Genomic DNA, 12,394 nt, shown 5'->3' with positions numbered 1-12,394 from the left:
TTGTAGAGAATTTTACCAAAGTAAAGCAGTAAAGACTCAATATGATGTTTGAATTACTACAAAAAATTAATTTTTATTTTAAAATCATAAGAGGATATTTCAAAGGATAAAAGCATTTATACTTATAAAGTGAGCAAATACTATGTTCAAACTAAAATCATTGGGAATACTTTCGCCTTGTTTTTTATAATTCTGCCTGAGTACCTGTGTGCAAACAAAGCTGCCCTGCCCTGGAATGTGCATTTCTGAGTCTTCAGTCTTTCCGCTTCCCCTCTTTCTCAGCAAAGGAGGTAATTTATCTCAGGGCTCCAGAAAACATAGCACACATCCATGCTCCCTCCCTGACTCTCCTCATTGTCCAAGTAATCACTTGATGAAAAACAACAGGATGAGGACGAATAGTTTTAGAAGTGAATTATTTCGACATTTTGATTTACAGAAACATGGGAGAAGTATTCATTATTTAGATTACAATATGGGCATGTGATTTGTGCAGAATATTTAGGCTGGAAAATCTTTGGGAGCTACAGCTTACCTGCGCACAGAGCTGTGAGCTAAAGGAAGGTTGCACTTGCCAGTTGTTTATAAAATGCAGCTTTAATTATTATTTTTTCCTTTGTGGCAGTGCTCTGCCGGATTTCATCCATCAGTTCTAGCTGTAATACTCCATCCCATCTGTTCAGAAGCCGCTAATGAAAGATACAAACCAAGTTGTCTAAAGTTGTCTCTAGTTGCAGCTCGGTAGAGGCAAGAACGTGGTTGTGCTGATGGTGATGCGCTGTTAACTTACAGTGGTGCTGCCTTTCTTCTTTACCACTGCTTACCTAATGTGGATCCCACCTGCCTTCCTGCGGGCCTTGTCTGTAGCCCTCAGGCAATGTTTGGGTGACCCATGAAGAAATGGAAAATCTCGCTGCTCCAGCTAAAACGGTTAGTCATTCCACTTCCACTTAAATGGTTTTATCCAAAAGAGGATAGGCCTGTTCCTGTTTTAACACAGGAAGGGTGCATCTTCTGTAGGATGCACCCAAAGCATGCCATTAGAAAGTTGTAGGGAGTAATGAAATTGAATATAAAGAACAGTTACATAATCTTTCAGCAAAAGCATTGACAAATGGTATTGCTATCACAAAAATTGTGTGACCCTAAAACCAGTCTTTTAGAGTACATAACAGTTTCAATGCCTCTGTGAAACCTCATTTAATGAAATGAAATTGTCACGGTTAAAGGTGCAACATTTCCCCTGTAATAGACTCCCTCTTCTTCTAAATGGAGTTTTGTATTTGCTGACATAGAAAGAAAAAAGAAAAGGCTTGAGAATGGTGCATTAAACAACTTCATGTTTCCATTAAAACAGTCTTTCTTGTCCATACTTGGGTATTAATGATATTTGATTTCAGGTGCATGGAGAGTGTAATTTATTTACTGATTTTTGTCAAACCTCTCCCTTAACACTAAGACTTTTTTTTTTTTTATTTATTTCAATTTGGAATATATGTTATTTTAGGTATTGGTTGTTAACATATAACTCCATAAACGTGCTTGTGAAACATGATGCAATGTTCCAGTGAGATCTCTGAAAAAAATTATCTTCAGTTTGGCAAACTTTATAGTCAGCCCAATCCACAAATGGTGGGAGAGGTTCTGGAGCTAAATTTTGATGCAATAAAGAATTATTTCTTCAAAGTTTATTCTTGTTACAGTATTTAAAGTTTTCTCATCAGCAGTAAGGAAGCCAATTCTCATAAATATATATTTTTTTAAACTGACCTCATTTCCAATTTTATTATTGTTGGTAAAGATAAATGCAAATATAACAGCACTGAACTGAGGAGTTGATCCTGTTTAACTGGCCAGCAAGAAAACTATAATTTTTCCATAAAAAATGTTATGTGAAAAGCTCCCTTACAATACATTCTCAAGAAGACATCTTTTTATTGTTCATGTTTCAAAATCAAATTAGAAACAAAAAACTACATCCCTAATGCCCAAGTTTTTAGGTAAATGTTTGTGTTTTAATTGTGAAACTATGAAGAGTGTTTAAATAATGCTGTAAAATTTCACCAAGATATAATGATTTTCTATCTTGAAAACTCAGCCACATTTTATGGTTTTGGTCTTGTAATTTTCCAGGTAGTTTAGCCCAGGAAATTGCCACTGGCCAGAGTTATTTTATTCATGCCCTCTATGTGTATATCTTCATTTTCATTAACATGCATATGAAAATCACGTCTTTTTATAACTAATTTTTATTGTCTTTTTACCTGCTTTACTAACTGATTCCTGTTGATAATGCAGAAAGAGTCTGAAGAAGGCAGCTGGGCTCAGGTATGATCTTCACGTGACTTTTTTAAACTGAAAGTTGATAATAATGTAATTGGGTGCATCAATATGCATATATGACAGTATCTCAATGACTGAACTATGATTTACATATTTTAGAGTTCTTCTCAAAGAATATATTCTCTGGACAGTTTTAGGTAAAGCAGAAATAGGTACATACGTTGTGAATATTTTTCACAAAAGGAATTACTAAGTTCCAGAGATATATTCTATCTCCCATCTAAAACTGTGTTAAGAGTTTTAGAGAGTAAGAATTTTCCTCATTTTTCAGAATAGGACAATTAAATATGCCATGAATTTGTGAGCTAACTTTCCAAAATCTACACCGAATTTTTTTTAGGACAATTGTATAAGTCACACCCAAGTTATCAGTCTACAAATACTATAGTATAATTTATTTAGAACTGCCAATTAGCTACATTTTTAAACTTTTTCTCTCTAATATATGCACACTTACATGATCTTCCTATCTTTACTGATGACATTCCTTTTCTCTTTAAAATCTCACAAGAATGAGATGTAACGGGAGTATATTTTCCCTCATAGATAACATATCCATCCAGCATTAATTGTGTTATTCATTTGTTTATGACATTAAAAACAAAACCAAAGACATAGTTAGGCTTGAAAATGATCCTGAGCATGATCCTGTTAAGTACAAATTTGCAATTTGTTAGTTCTCTGTTCTGTTTTGTAATACAAAATAATTAACAAAAGGGAGATGTAAAAATCTATTTTGCATCTTAAAAGGGCAGTTCATATAAAAATAGGTCCATATGCATGGTATTTTCATATAGTCCCTTCCTCACCCTAGTGGAATTTTAGCTGAACAATGAAACCTGGGTACAAGTTTCTGGGAGGAACCTGGTTTGCTCCTACCTCGATTAATTTCTTGAGCTCTACATATGATGGATTTAGGTTTAAACTGTTCACAGCTGAAAATATCTCATTTATATGTAAACTTGAGTGCCAAACAATGGAAATTAACTTTTAGTCTCTAAAAAACTTCAGGTGTGTAGCCATGAAGTATTATCAGACTATTTATGAAATTTTTCTCCCTACAAACAGAAACAAGCCTTAGTGGATTACCTGGAGTCATGTTTGTATTACCAGTTCAGGGTTTGCCTGGCATAAATATTCTATAAGACTGATTGAAATGGAACACACATATTTTGATTGTGTAACAAGTCTGCTTGCATTTAAAGCTCAAAACTGAAAAAAAATTCCTTAAAACTTACATAAGAAAACAATACACAACAGGCAAAACTGCTATCCATAAGAAATATCTCACAGTGGCTCCCTCTTCCAGTGTTAAAAAAAAGCAAAACCAGAATTACAAATTTTTTTTAAACATGATTTTTTTTTCTTTGAGACATATTGTGTTTTCAGGCTGTGGTGCAGTCTTGAACAAACTCAAGAATTTATTTTCCCTCTCCATTTCTTCTCTCTGTAGACCCTGGCTTATGGTGATATGAACCATGAATGGATAGGTAACGAATGGCTCCCCAGCCTGGGCTTGCCTCAGTACCGAAGTTATTTCATGGAATGCCTGGTAGATGCGAGGATGTTAGACCACCTGACAAAGAAAGATCTGCGTGTGCACCTAAAAATGGTGGATAGTTTTCATCGGTATGTTGGCAGAAAGACTACACCCATAAAAATGATTATGCGTCTGCTCTAGTGCTCAATGCTGCACAGAATAAAAACAATTTCTGTTGTTTTGGTGTGGAAAAACATACAGGAAAGAGAGGGCTGACTGTCAGAAATCTGAATTCCGAGAGATTCCTTTAGTAACAGCAACCACATTGCAATTATGTCTCTAAAAACCAAGATATTGGTACAGATAAATTTTGTAATGAGCAGGGAACCATTAATATATCAATAGACTCTTGACAATACAGAAACAGTTATAATTTAAGTGGTGTGAAGTATCAGAAAGTGCTAGGCTAAGCTTCAAAGCCCTGAGATCTCATAATAATGAAAAGCTATTGTGTGTAGCACATAAAAGCTGTTAACAATACAAGCAATTTGACAGTTGTTGGGTTACCTAGGGATATAGCTAGGAAGCTAAATTGGAAATATGGAAATAAAGGCATTTAAACTTTAGGGAGAATGAGGTTTATGTGACAAGAAGTGGATTTCTTTTTAATATACTGTCTGATTTGTCACTTTTTAAAAGCCTGATTTGACAAAACATTTCATGGCTCAGAAGGGCTGACCTTTTCAGATCTTTTACTTCTTTTAATGCTTTGGGTTTCTTATGCTGAAACAGTTATTCAAACATACTCATTTTGTTTCTTTCCATTTCATTCCTGAAGTCCGTGGAGTTTTTTTACCCTCTGTTCTCAAGATTTCGTACACGGGTACTATGAAACACCTCATGTGAAGTGCAGGAAATACATCCTACATGTTCCCATTTTCAAAATTATCTTTATTAACTCTGTAAATGTTTCTTTTTAAATAACAGAACAAGCTTGCAATATGGAATCATGTGTTTAAAGAGGTTGAATTATGATAGAAAAGAACTGGAAAAGCGAAGAGAAATGAGTCAGCATGAAATAAAAGGTGATAGTTGCTGGGAATGAATACTGGGAATGTTTCTTCTTTTGAATCTTGACACTGTTAACCCATTGTCATGCCATTTCAGCAAAGCATTTAAGCATGTGCTTTAAGCAAAACTAACATAAGTCCATCTTTCTTCAGAATGAATCCTATCTCCTTAAATTAGGCACAGTTAAGTACTTTGCTAAATTGGGGCTGCAACTCTGAATGGTGGTTTCACACATATATTTTGCTAAATTGAATTTTGGATAGGGATCTTATCTGAACCTCTTTCAGGCTCAGAAGCAGAAGGCCAAATATTTTTCAGCTCAGTGGGATATGCTGGGGGAAACACTAAAAAATGGGAGTACTCAGGACCCTATGCCCCAGTTTTTGAAAAACTTTGCCTTTCATTTCTTACGTCAGAATGTGTCATAGAAAATGCTGCTTGGAGGGTTGACCACTGAGGCAGTTGATTGGTACATAAGAATAGTTCCTAACAAAACTGGCCTTATTAGAAGATTTCACAGCTGATTCTGAAGAATTTTTTTTTGTGTAAAGCTCTTTAGAGCAGTTGCAGGCTCACTGCATGGTTCTTTTTACATATAACTATTAGGCTGGCTGGGATTTTTTTCAGCTATCAGAAATGAATCCTTTGATTCCTTTGAGCTTTTCCAGCTCTAGTGACTACAGCTGTTAGCTGTCCTTCTCAAGGACAATGCTGACCAGAAGAGCTAAAAAAAAAAAAAAAAAAAAAAGTTGAAGGGCTACAGTGACAGTGTGCATTTGCTCAAGGCACATCATGGCATGCACTAATGCAAAGACTTTGCCTTGGACATGCAGGCATCAGTGCCAGTCAGCCCAAGTGGGTCTAGATGGAGACTGACATAGGGGAATTGGGCACTAGTCTCAAATTCTAGTGTGGCTTCAGTGCTGGTTCCTTCTAGGACAAGGGTAATGATTCATAGCCTCCTTCACCTTGTCATGCATTGGTCAGTTATTCATGGTCCCAGGTGGGATTTGGTCTCTGCCTGCCACTGTGTTTCAGCTGATCCTGACCCCAAAAAGCAAGATGCTCTCAGCCAGGTGATGGAGAAATCCTGCTCTCAGGACAGCCACAGCAGCTGGACTTGTAAAGGTTCAGGAATAAGCCTTATCACTTAGTAAAGAAAACTCATTACTATGTCTCCCACTTAAAACTCCAAAGATCAGTATAAGTAATTTTTTTCTTAAACTTACAGGCAGGGAAGGATACTTTTTCAGAATAGCTAAATCCTCAAAAATGGTTTCCTAGCTCATTTTGTTGCCTTAGCTTTATAGTTGGTATGGACCTTAACAACTCTACCAGCTTTCTGTACTAAAAATAGTTTGTCTCTAAAATAGTGAACTAATATTTTACCTTATGGCATGTTAGTATGTGACAGGTGCTGACACAACTCCCAAAATGTTTAATACAAAACTCACACATGAAGCCTTGATACTTCTCCGGTGCCTTTGCACTGCAAAATCTTGCCTACAAATTGAAAAGGTATATATAGGATGTGGGAGGAATTGCATTATGGAGATCCCCTCTGGAAGCACATTTCTCCTTTGGAAACATTATTACTTGAAGATAATTAATCACAGAGTTTTTCAATAGGATGTACTAAAGCTATATGAATAGTGCTGGCATTCCTCAAATATGACAGAAAGCAGTAAGACATCCACAGTGCATGCACAGCTACACACAAACACCTGTACAATTTGGAAGTTCTCAAGGTATCAGGAGACTGACCTGGTGTTATGTCCTTACAGATGTGCTGGTATGGAGCAATGATCGAGTCATACGCTGGATACAAGCCATTGGCCTCCGAGAATATGCAAATAATATTCTAGAAAGTGGTGTACATGGTTCCCTTATAGCACTGGATGAAAATTTTGACTACAGCAGTTTAGCTTTATTATTACAGATTCCAACACAAAACACACAGGTAAATTTGCTTATGCTACTTCTGGTTAATCTGTACCCATTATTACCTTTTATTCATCTTCAACCATTTTAATTGTTTACTTTGGTATCTCTAGGCACGGCAGATCCTTGAGAGAGAATACAACAACCTTTTAGCACTAGGAACTGAAAGACGACTTGAGGAAGTAATTAATTTTATTTTCAGTATTTATAAAATATCATAGTAAAACATTAAAATTAAATTGAATGCATGAAGACATGTTAATTTTCACATTGTTAAAAAGAGTCAGTTACAGCTTGAAAAAATTAGGAATACCCATCAAGGTTTTTTTAAGTAACCTCAGCTTGGCTACATATTTGTGTCATCTTGGATGCTAAATTTGACACTGCACTCTTACCTTAAGATGAACATTTTCCAGAGAGGAAACATACAGAATAGAGTGGAAGTTTTGCTGGCCAGAGCAGGTGGTGGGGGATGTGTGTGGGTGGGATGCCTGTGCAGTGTATTCTTTAGGACACTTACACCTCTTTTAAAAATAAAGAAAAAAAAGTAAATTTTCAGTTTGTTTTTTATTGCTTTTTTTCTTCAAAGTTCTTCAAAGTTAATCAATATTAATAGAGTGGGATTTGGGGCTGTTATCTGGGAAGAGGAATCTCAAATCCAACTATGGAAATTACTTATCTTAACATAAGAGTCCAGTGCAAAAATGTTTAAGTCATGGACATCTGCACATAAGGAGAAATAAAACTTTTGAGGATGTGCTGAAAATGTCAGATGCCTATGAATTCTGTGCATGCACGTGAGTGTTTAATCCTTTTTTAGTACTTTATGTAAGCCTCCTAGTGCAGTAATAAATCACTTTCTGTCACTGTGTAAGAAAGTTCTATATAGCTGATACTAAACCCCTTGACTACATATAGCCAAAGATTTAAGAGTTTTCCACCCCAGCATTTAATATTTCTCAAGCTTTTACTTTTACAAGCTTATCTCAAACACATTACAGTGACTGGATGCAGTGCAACAGGGCAGGGTAGTTGTTACGGAATACATTTGGCAGTGGTAGAGGTAGCACACAGCAGGATGGTTAATCAAAAAGCTTCATTTTGCTTTATCAAATACAACTCTGTGTTGACAGAGCGATGACAAGAACTTCAGGCGTGGCCCCTCCTGGCGACGGCAGTTCCCCCCGCGCGAGGTTCACGGGATCAGCATGATGCCGGGCGCCTCGGAAACGCTGCCGGCCGGATTCCGGCTCACCACCACCTCCGGGCAGTCGCGGAAGATGGCGAGTGACGGTACGAGCTCATTTCTGCACTTCCTCTTGGAAAGTACGAGGCTCGGCCTAGCGTGCCAAGTTGACTTTTAACCTATGTCTGTCTCGCACCACCACGACTTTGTTCATTTAACTAGGGTGAATCGAGTCTGGGAGAGCTGAATTAGGGAATGGAAAAGGACTGACTTGGCATATTATTGATTTTTTTTCAGGTTTGCTTCAAACTGACAGTGTTTATTTAAAATACAAAAAAATGGACATCTCACTATCCTACAACTGTAAAGGCAACAATCAGGCTGGAATTGACTAACTTTCAACTGAGACTGAATATAATACCTAAGCAAATTTTTCATCCTATTAGCCTCTCTAGCAGGTGGAGTGTTTCAGAAAACACAATTAGAAAGGGCTATCACCTTTACTTTCCTCTCTTACTTTCAAATTTAATAGCTTAGCCTTGACTATCAAATAACTGAAGTTGCTAACAGTCACCAGATGAATAGTTGGCAGATGCTGAAATTCAGGCACTAATTGAGTTACTATATACCAGTTCTAATTTTCTCTGGAAATCTTTTGATTTCCAAAAGATGCACTAACTCAGAAATGAGTGGAAAATTAACAAGCAGATCATCATTTAAAAGTAAGTAAAATTTTAAAATCATTGTAAGAGAGCAAGCAGAGAAAGAGGAAAGAAATCCCATCACAGCTATTTCTTCAGGTATATGGAAGATAAAGCCAAGTATACCTGCCAGTAGTTCTGAGAAATATTAGTATGCAAACTGCCCCATTTAAAATATTGTCATTTATTTAATCATGACAGGATTAAGGTTACAAATAGACTTGTCTCAGACTTGTAGAGACTTGGAGAGATCACATCCTGTAAATAATGAACTTGGTATGACACTAACTTTCAACTGAGACTGAATATAATACCTAAGCAAATTTTTCATCCTATTAGCCTCTCTAGCAGGTGGAGTGTTTCAGAGAACACAATTAGAAAGGGCTATCACCTTTACTTTCCTATCTTACTTTCAAATTTAATAGCTTAGCCTTGACTATCAAATAACTGAAGTTGCTAACAGACACCAGATGAATAGTTGGCAGATGCTGAAATTCAGGCACTAATTGAGTTACTATATACCAGTTCTAATTTTCTCTGGAAATCTTTTGATTTCCAAAAGATGCACTAACTCAGAAATGAGTGGAAAATTAACAAGCAGATCATCATTTAAAAGTAAGTAAAATTTTAAAATCATTGTAAGAGAGCAAGCAGAGAAAGAGGAAAGAAATCCCATCACAGCTATTTCTTCAGGTATATGGAAGATAAAGCCAAGTATACCTGCCAGTAGTTCTGAGAAATATTAGTATGCAAACTGCCCCATTTAAAATATTGTCATATATTTAATCATGACAGGATTAAGGTTACAAATAGACTTGTCTCAGACTTGTAGAGACTTGGAGAGATCACATCCTGTAACTTGATAATGAACTTGGTATGACAGTATTGCCACCTAGATTCCAGTAAAGCCATCTACATTCCATTAGAGTTTCTCACCCTTAAAAACAGTACTTTATGGTTGCAGTTACAGATAGAATAATTTACTGGTTGCATCACTGAATGCCACTGACTCCTAGCTTCCATGGCATTTCCATAGATCACATTACTGTAGCATACAAGAACCTTGTAAACATTAATGGATTTCATCTTCTAGTCATGGTTTAATGTAGAAGATGATATTCCCATTTTACAGATGTGGAACAAAAGGCAGATTTAGTGATTTACTTGAGGTCTTCCAGACAGCTAATTCTTGAGCTGGGTATACTGAACTCAGCAGAGTTAAAGGGAAGTAATTCTGAAGACCTGTATCTTCATCCAGGATTTGGCTTCCTATCTCCCAGCAGTAAGAGCATTAGGAATTACAAAAAAATAAAGACAAAATTGAGTTTTAAACTGTATTTCCTTTAGACAGATTCCAAAAGTACATCAGCCATGAAGAAGTGCTGAGTTTTGAACTAGACCATGCCCAGATCACGTTAGAGAAAGCCACAGAGCAATTCAAAAGCCACCCTTCCAGTGGTAAACAGACTGATATATTTTACTGATGATTCTAAAGAGGCTCTGGTTTGTTTCCTTTTTTTTTCCTTCCCAATTTGCAGTTGCTTCATCACGACTGCAGAGGTTAGACAGCTCAACAGTTCGCACATACTCATGCTGACAAGGCCTAGCAAAGAAGCCAGCACTGAATTGTTGTGAGTATTCTGTAGGTGCCATCATGAAAGCTCTTTATAACTGTGAACTACACCCCACATTATCCAAGCATGAACCAACATGGAGCAGAGGACTTAACTAAGGACTCCCTAGGGTGGTCATTTGGTCATAACTACAGTCTTAAGCTTGGCCCACAGGACACTATCAACCACATTTTGGGGAGAAGGCACAGGGAATGAACTTACTTTATGAGAACTTGAAACAGTTCTACTAGGACCTGGAATGGGGGGGCAACACTAGTAAAGCAGAATTTTTATTTTTTTTAATTAAAGCTATGACTCAATTTAGAACATCAAGTAGCTGCATAGACTTACCCATACAGAAAATCTTGAAAATTTATCTATTACAGAGATTCCTGCACTTCTCAAATCATTCAGAACTGACAAAGAAAGGATAATCTGAGCTGGATGCAACTCTGGATCAAATTTAGTAGTGGACTTCATGTTAAACTTTTCACCATATAACTTTTGAGTGTGGTTATGAATATCACAGAGTCACTTTTCCACAGTTCTGTGGAAATACAGTTTTCTATTTTATCCCAGCTTTTGGAAAAAACTACATGACGAGTAGTTACATCAATATGGCACCATTTCATGCTGGTATTTTCTCAGTAAAACAATTTCCATTTAGTAACTTAGGGAATTGCAAGGCAGCTGGAAAAAAAAATATTTGAATAGCACCAAAACCTCATCAGGCATCAAACATGCTTCAATAGCTGTTGGATATTGTAGGCAAGACATGCAAGGATCTGCAAGCAAGTTGCTGTTTTTTTGTTCTGATTACCAAGACTGGGACAGACTTGGGGCTGTCAAGATTTTACTAACTCTATGTAGTAGGTTCAAAAAATACTTAGCAATAGCAAATGTTAACAGTGGGAAAAGTAGATTGCTCAGGATCCTCCTGATGACATGAGCCTTACTTCATAGATCTTAGAAAGATTATAAGAGTATAAAATCTTCATCTTACTAAAAATGGGGACTTTTTAAGCTACCCCTGAAAAAATAAGTTTGGGGGGCGTGGGGTGTGGTTATTTGTTGGTTTTGGTTTGGTTTGGCTTTTCTGAAAGAGCAAAGTTTAGCAGCTGAATCTACAAAGATGATGATGAAGCACATAAACTATCAAAATCTTTTTATGTGTATGCATGTATAGATTCGAGCATGGTCTTGTATCAGTATGTCAGTGACAGGACTCTCCCAGGGTTCAGTGGTGACAGAAATGGAAGGCAGAGATATGAACCTATTCCCCTATTAGCTTCAGAATTGCAGTGTTGGAAGCAATAGAGCATGACCAAGAAGTTTAAACACCAAGCAATCTCTTAGGCCAACAGTAATGGGACAGGCATTTGAGGTGAGGTTTGAAGAGTGCAACAAAAGCAGAAATGGAAAACTGATACACTAACAAAAATTAATTTAAGATTATCCAAACCATTTATTTGCACTATATTAAAAATTATCTAAAAAGCAGCAAAGCACAAACAAAAGTAAAGTAGCAGACTTTTCTAGCACTATATATGTATGGAAGATATGTATTTTGAGCAAAAAGGTGTGTATATAAAGTTTTACAACCTATACAAGTTGCCTTCAATTTCTACTGGAGTATTAGTAGTGTTTCAAGTATCAGTGGTATGTATCACATCAGTACTTGCTGCTTGTCCACTATTCTACCAATTACATTCTAATCTTAAATGCTTGAGTGGCCTATAAGGATATGAAATTTGCCTCTACATTGTAAAGGCCAATATATGAGGCTAACTGACAATAATACACTTACCATATACTCATTTTAAAGAAGAAACAAGATGATGTGAACTAGAACTTTAGTATATGCCCTTACTGTAAGGGCAACTTCAAAATACAATGCAGATAATAAACCAAAAAGCAAGTTCAAGTAATTTTGGATTCCAGTACGTTATACTGAAAATTAAAACACCATCCCACCCCTCCCCCCTCGAAAAACAACCATGCAGGGTTTCCTTCACTATTATATCAATCTTGAAAATTTAAACAAATTGCCTCCAGCTCA

General features: G+C 36.5%; 2 protein-coding genes across 2 annotated transcripts in view; one reads left to right on the top strand and one right to left on the bottom strand.

Annotated features, from left to right (window-relative positions):
* Positions 1-12,394, top strand: part of PPFIA2 (PTPRF interacting protein alpha 2) — a 286,176-nt gene that overhangs the window by 271,974 nt on the left and 1,808 nt on the right. The window contains exons 24-31 of the mRNA XM_041409731.1: positions 868-930; positions 2,299-2,328; positions 3,797-3,972; positions 4,811-4,908; positions 6,679-6,854; positions 6,949-7,017; positions 7,969-8,128; positions 10,261-10,353. Of these exons, the coding sequence (XP_041265665.1) occupies positions 868-930; positions 2,299-2,328; positions 3,797-3,972; positions 4,811-4,908; positions 6,679-6,854; positions 6,949-7,017; positions 7,969-8,128; positions 10,261-10,319 (831 nt within the window). The 3' untranslated portion in view covers positions 10,320-10,353. The remainder of the gene's footprint in view (positions 1-867; positions 931-2,298; positions 2,329-3,796; positions 3,973-4,810; positions 4,909-6,678; positions 6,855-6,948; positions 7,018-7,968; positions 8,129-10,260; positions 10,354-12,394) is intronic.
* ACSS3 (acyl-CoA synthetase short chain family member 3) overlaps positions 8,145-12,394 on the bottom strand; it is a 75,231-nt gene continuing 70,981 nt past the window's right edge. The window contains exon 17 of the transcript XR_005953054.1: positions 8,145-8,264. The gene's annotated coding sequence lies outside the window, so the exon portion shown is untranslated. The remainder of the gene's footprint in view (positions 8,265-12,394) is intronic.

Source organism: Onychostruthus taczanowskii, unplaced genomic scaffold (assembly GCF_017590055.1).
Source record: "Onychostruthus taczanowskii isolate IOZ18803 unplaced genomic scaffold, ASM1759005v1 scaffold31, whole genome shotgun sequence".
Taxonomy (NCBI): domain Eukaryota; kingdom Metazoa; phylum Chordata; class Aves; order Passeriformes; family Passeridae; genus Onychostruthus; species Onychostruthus taczanowskii.
The sequence above is the reverse complement of the archived record's forward strand: the minus strand, read 5'-3'. Positions and strand labels throughout refer to the sequence as shown.